The following is a 6,606-nucleotide window of genomic DNA, read 5'->3' on the forward strand; positions in this document are numbered from 1 at the left end:
GGGCCGATTTTGATAACATTGGTTTGTTTAATTATTTTTAATGCCTTTTGGGGTGTCTTTAGATATCAAACTTATTAAAAAATGGCATAATATATAATTTAAATTTTGTTTACATAAACAATATATTAAAAATAAACTTTCAAAAAAAAATTCCGAAGATAGAATTTTTTTTTTTTTTTGTAAACACTTAGTTCATAGGTTATACGTATAAAATTCAAGAGTTTTATAATTCTCATTTAACATGAGAATTCAAATTTTCCTACACACCCTTCGATTTCCGTGCTGACATGGGTCCTACATATAATTTTTTCTAACATATGGGTCCCACATGCTTTTTATCTCTACAACATGAGAATTAAATTCTCATTTAACATGAGAAAATCAAACCCCAAAATTCAATCCCTATATAGTGACTGATTTGGGCTTTTAATAAATTAGAAATCCAGCTTAATTGTTAATTAGTGATTGACATGCATAATTTAGGAATCAAATCAAGTTTAATAATTAATTTTCCTTTCCCATATTAAAGGTAATTACTTTTTAGGAAATATTAAGCGGCTAATTTGATCAAGTCGGACGGCAAGCAAAATCAAAAGAGGCCACAAATTAAATTTTTCCTATCAATTTAAAACTCGAATTCGAAATCGCTAATTAAGTTAGAACAATTACTTACTAATTTATGAGAAAAACATCTATTCTTTTAAAGGGTATAAATTTATATCATTTTAGATCCTAACTGTTGATTTCCGTCCATCCACGGTTATAATCTATTGGGTCAAATTTAATGGGCCAAATTTATTATTAATTAATTAATAATTTCAATCCAATAAATTATAAACCTTGATGGACGAAAATCAATAGTTAAAATCTAAAAAGATATAAGTTTATATCTTTTAAAATGATAGATGTTATTCCCTTAATTTATTAACGTACTTATTCAAGTGTTATACGTAAATACTAGTTCCTTTTAGTCCCTACCATGTGACAGCAACCACCCAATTTTTGTTTATATTCCTTTATCAATCCTCCTGACGATCAAATAAACGCATCATGAAAACCAAGTTTCACCTCCCCAAGTAGAATCCTGCTAGTTTCATTAATTGCTTTCATGGTTAATTAGTGATTAATGGTTCATCATTTAGTGGTTACCAAAACCATAACAACAAATAAAATAATAAATAGGAAAAAAAAAATGCACTGGCTTTCTATATCTCCAAAGTAAATCTTTTCATAAGCATATTAATATATGTATAGGCAAATCAATAATGATATTTGTGTAATTTTAATATTTTTTCTTTTTCATATCTGATCACCATAAACTTTGTTAGGATTCTCTCACGTCATGTTAAATAAACACATAAGAGTATTTATTCCGCGTAAATTTGCCCACAAATAATGATTATCTCAAGTAACTAATAATTAATGAAATCATCCACTTTCATATATCTATATAGCTATTTAGGAAGTGTCCTTGCATACATAAACACATGCAGCCAAGCTTATATAAATGCCCACATTTTTGTGATCAAACGTTGTAGAACACAAAGAAACATAACCGAGAGAGAGAGAGAACCTCCTTCTTAGTCCTTTCAACATTATCAATATTCTCTCTCTCTTTTTCTGTCTTTCGTTGGGATTAAGAAATGGGAAAGTGTGTTGAATGCGGTTTCTCTTGTTGTGTGCACCGTTTCTTCTCTGGGTATGTTCCTCTCTTCTTCTTCTTCCTTCTTCTTGTGTTGGTGTTGAATGTGAATGGAAAGGGTTCGGGGCAGTGCGATTTCTTCACGGGTCAATGGGTCATGGATGATTCGTACCCGCTTTATCAACCCGCGACGTGTCCTTTTATAGAGCGCGAGTTCAGGTGCGAAGCAAATGGACGCCCTGATCTGATTTACACCCACTACAGATGGCGCCCACTTGCTTGCAATTTACTCAGGTTGGTACCCTCTTTATCCTAATCTTCAAGTCCTCATTGGTTTCTTTTCTATCATGTTATACACTTCAAAAAAATAAAAATAAAAATAAATTAAAGAAGTGAGTGATTAATAAATTTTAAAATAATTTTTTAAGTATTTATTATTTTAAAAGATATAATTTTATATTATTTTAAATAAAATAACATTATTTTAATGTATAATTGATAACTTTTTAGCTTTTTTCTTCTCCGCTTCCTTTATTATTAATTTCACGAAGAAGAGAGACTATAAAAATCAGCAATTATACACCTAAATGATACAATATATATCGTTTAGAATAAAAAATGCTTTTTGTTTTGCATTATCTGTTTTTGTTATTTTATTGTGAATTCAAAGAATAATAAATTTCTTGATAATTCATTACAATGTGAATATTTTTTTAAAAAAATTCAATGCATGCTATTAAATATTCATTAATTATTGCTATTCAATGTATGTTATTAAATGTTCATTAAATGTAATTTATATTTTTAATGAGTTTTGAACTATGTATTATAGGTCAACAATTAATAGATAATAACTCTTCATAAAAGCACTATAATTACTCTCAATATTTAAAGGCATGATTCTTAAATTCTAAAATAATTCTTTTTAGTGTACTCATATTTAATATTTTATTGCTAATTCAACGAATAACAAAAATTTTAATAATTCATTAAAAGGGGATATTTTAAAAAGAAATAAAGAAGTTAAATTTTAAATTCTTTTCTAAAAATTATTTTAGTATTTGTATTATTTAAATTTATTAACTTGAAGCATTTTTCTTTTCTACAAAATCATTTACTAGACACTTTTCATCTTCATTGTTGGCGATATGTGGCAGACCATGTGACCTTTTAGTATTATCCCATCATCCCAGCCTGTAAAATGATGGAATTTTTTTTTCTAGAAAACATAAAAAAGACATTGGCGACGAATTAAAGGTTCCGAATGTTTGCGTTGGGTTGGGAAACGCAGCGTCACGTGCACCCATAGAAGCACTTTAGCAGCTGTTTAGGAAAAAGTGCTTTGCAACATGTCAGTGACAAACAAACTACATTTGATATATATATATATATATATATATATATATATAGGCAGGATCCTTTGACACCGGTGTCAAATTTGAAGTTTAACACCTCATGTAAGAGCTAGATAAAAAAAAATCAACGACTCGGATTTGTAAGCATGTGACACCATTGATCTTTTTTTATCTAACGGTTCTCAAATGAGGTGTCAAATTTCAAATTTGACACCGGTGTCAAAGGATCCTACCTATATATATATATATATATATATATATATATATATATATATATATATATATATATATTTATTTATTTTTAAAAAAACAAACAACTTTTGATTTAGATTCTCAAATTTAATATTTTTTATAAGAAAAAATGTATGTCATTTTAAAGGATGTATAATTGTGTTATTTTAAATGAAAAAAAGAGATAGATCATGGAAGACAGAGTGAATAAAAAATAAAAAAAAGTGGGGGTCCCGCTTATTTGTGAGAGTGAAATGACATAAGTTGTGTCATTTAAAAAGATAAAAGTATTTATCTTTTTTATAAGATATATTTACAAATTTTTTTATAAAGTATATTATGTATTACAAATAGTATATATTACTGTAATTTATAAACATTGTAAATATAATTTTACTTTTTTTTTTCATAGTAAAATTACCATACGCCCCTTAATAGTCTGTCGGTTCACTCACGGGTTCGTCGGTTGTCGGAAACTCTTGCTTTAGTTTTCCCCTTTCACATGTCATCTTATACTCAATGAGTTCCACATGCTTTTGTATTAGGCTTTTTATCTATGTAATGTAAAATTAGAAACATTTTAACTGTTTAATTCTTTTCTCAAATTATTTATTAATGTAATGTAAACGAAACATATGGGAAGTATAAGTATTTAAGTCCCGCAATATTTATTTTTCTAAAAATTTCAAATTTATTTAATTTTTCCTATGTTTAATTGTAGGTTTAATGGGCGAGATTTTCTTGAGAGGATGAGGGGGAAGAGCATCATGTTCGTGGGTGATTCACTCAGCAGAAATCAGTGGCAGTCTCTGACTTGCTTGCTTCACTCAGCAGTGCCCAATTCCAATTATACTTTGGCAAGAGTTGGAGATGTTTCTATATTTACATTTATGGTAAGAATTGTAATTTTGATTATATTATAACTATGGTCTCATGTTAATTTATTCTTCTTTTCTTTATAATTTTCGTGGGTCACTGTATCATCATTATTTTGTCTGACTTATGCATTAAAGTGGGGGAAAGAAGAATCTTTTTCAGTCCTGAAAAGAAATGTTGGTATAAGACATTGTTTGTTGTGCCACCATAAGGAAATGGACTTTATGATGCAACTTACAATGGTTAAGTCATAAAGCCACTTGAAAGAGATGGCATAATTGCAAGCCCCACCCCTTTGTCTTTCTCTTATCTTGCTAGGATAGAAGATTTCAAAATCAGAAAGCTTTGAATCTTCACTTGTTATTAATTATTGGGTTATATTTACGTGCCATTAGCATGGCCTTTTGTTGTATTATTCGATATCATCATTAGCATAAGGAATCTTCATTCATATATATAGTATTTTAAATTTTTTAATAATTTGCAGGAATATAAAGTCAAAGTGATGCTAGATAGGAACGTGTATCTAGTAGATGTTGTCCGAGAGGATATGGGTAGGGTATTGAAGCTTGATTCAATAGAAGGAAGCAAATTGTGGAAAGGGGTTGACATGCTTATCTTTAACACATGGCACTGGTGGTACCGTAGAGGACCCACTCAACCGTAAGTTTCTTAACTATTAAAAAAATTATTTGGGGGCATCTAATCAAGTTTAAATAAAATTACCTTTTAAAGTTTTATAAATTATTGTAAGTTGAAATAATGTTTTTGTTATTAAAAGAGTTTATGATGAATGGTTTTCTCAGATGGGATTATATCCAAGTGGGAAGTGAAGTTATGAAAGACATGGATCGGATGAAGGCTTTTGAAATAGCACTAACGACATGGGCTGCGTGGGTAGACGCTAATATCGACCCTACAAGAGTGAAGGTCTTCTTTCAAGGGATTTCACCATCTCACTATAAGTAAGCAAAAATAAACCCATCTATTTTTGGTTTTGAAACACGATTAATAACAAAATATAACCATTTTATTGCACTAGTATGATTATTGATATTAACTTCTTGAACTATTGGATTCAATCTAAAAATTTATAAATGATTGCACTATAAAATATGTAGCATGATTAATATTGTTAAAAAAATATAATATAAAATTATTAATATGGTATTTATCTAATTGCTTAAGTTTTTTGGTTGAATAAAAGTATATATGATTAAGAGTCCGTTTGAATGGAGTTTTTTTTACTTTCAAAAGCTTCGTTTTTTTAGAAAGAAAAAAAAAACACTTTTCAAAAAATGTTTGCTTTGATGTCTACTTTTTAAGTCATAAAAAACTAAATATTTCTTTTTTTTGGAAGCTAAAAATTTTAACTTCTAAAAGTCAAAAGTCAAATATTTTTTTTTCAAAAATATAATATTTTTATAAAAATCTAAGTAGCTTTAACTTTTGTAAAAAATACTTTTAAAATAAGTAAAATATAAAAAGCACTTTTTTTGTAAGCCCATCCAAACAGCTATAAGTATTCATAAGTTCAATCATCATTTGCAATTCTATCAATATATAATTAAATATAATGAAATTTTTTAGCCCTATTAGTAAATATATAGGAAAAAGTATGTGTTATTTTAAAAGATTAAAAGATATAAAGTTGTGTATGTCATTTTAAGTGAGAAAAAAGAGATAAATCCTAATGGAGGAAGTGGACAAAAAAAAGTAAAGATGTGGATCCCACGAGTGAAATGACATAATTAAATCATGTTTTAAAAGGACAAACACTTTTAAATATATATGATTCTTTACAAAAGTTTTTTTATGTGAACATTGATTTCAGTGGTAGCCTATGGAATGAACCAAGCGCAAAGAGCTGTCTCCGGCAGAAGACACCGGTGGCTGGATCAACGTATCCCGGGGGATTGCCACCGGCTGTGGCGGTGTTGAAGAGTGTGCTGAGCACAATTAAGAAACCGGTCACATTACTTGACATCACAACCCTCTCACTATTACGAAAAGATGGACATCCTTCAATTTATGGACTTAATGGACCAACGGGAATGGACTGCAGCCATTGGTGTCTTTCTGGTGTTCCAGATACTTGGAACGAGATACTATACAATCTTATTTGACGGACAATACTTTGTTCATGATTGAATTAATTGGGAGGTTTAGGGGATTCTTATAGAAAAATTTATATAGAAAATTGGGGTTGGTTGGTTATGACCACCGTGATTTTGAATATGCCTTTGTGCCCAAAAGTTAAAAATAAATATAATTATTCGGGATACATCATATGAGCCAACCAATCTAACATATTCGAAGGAAACTTTTCTTTCTTTGCAAAATCGTTGGAGCATTGATAGGGGCAAAAAAAGAGAGGAATTTAATGCAATTAAAATTTGATAGCGTAGTGGAAGCGCACTATGTCTTTAATTAATTTAATGTGATTAAAATTGTTTTTCTTTTTTCTTTTTCATATCCAAACCGATTTAGTGCCTGTTTGGA

At 29.1% G+C, this 6,606-nt stretch overlaps 1 protein-coding gene across 1 annotated transcript; it reads left to right on the top strand.

Annotated features, from left to right (window-relative positions):
- Positions 1-1,643: 1,643 nt before the first annotated feature.
- On the top strand, positions 1,644-6,252 carry LOC133292529 (protein trichome birefringence-like 41). Its single transcript, XM_061490946.1, has 5 exons — positions 1,644-1,936; positions 3,950-4,121; positions 4,592-4,767; positions 4,911-5,069; positions 5,939-6,252. The coding sequence occupies exons 1-5, from the start codon at positions 1,644-1,646 to the stop codon at positions 6,228-6,230; spliced, it is 1,092 nt and encodes a 363-aa protein (XP_061346930.1). The 3' UTR covers positions 6,231-6,252.
- The last annotated feature ends 354 nt before the right edge of the window (positions 6,253-6,606 follow it).

The sequence above is a fragment of the Gastrolobium bilobum genome, unplaced genomic scaffold (genome assembly GCF_033153095.1).
Source record: "Gastrolobium bilobum isolate Gb01-03AN ecotype WA unplaced genomic scaffold, APGP_CSIRO_Gbil_v1 utg31536, whole genome shotgun sequence".
Taxonomy (NCBI): Eukaryota; Viridiplantae; Streptophyta; class Magnoliopsida; order Fabales; family Fabaceae; genus Gastrolobium; species Gastrolobium bilobum.

What these genes read in the sequence shown, in the direction of transcription:
- LOC133292529 (XM_061490946.1), top strand. Translation starts at nt 1,644, where the DNA reads ATGGGAAAGTGTGTTGAATGCGGTTTCTCTTGTTGTGTGCACCGTTTC. An exon ending in CTTGCTTGCAATTTACTCAG is followed by an intron (nt 1,937 to 3,949) that starts GTTGGTACCCTC and finishes GTTTAATTGTAG; the next exon opens with GTTTAATGGGCGAGATTTTC. An exon ending in TTTCTATATTTACATTTATG is followed by an intron (nt 4,122 to 4,591) that starts GTAAGAATTGTA and finishes AATAATTTGCAG; the next exon opens with GAATATAAAGTCAAAGTGAT.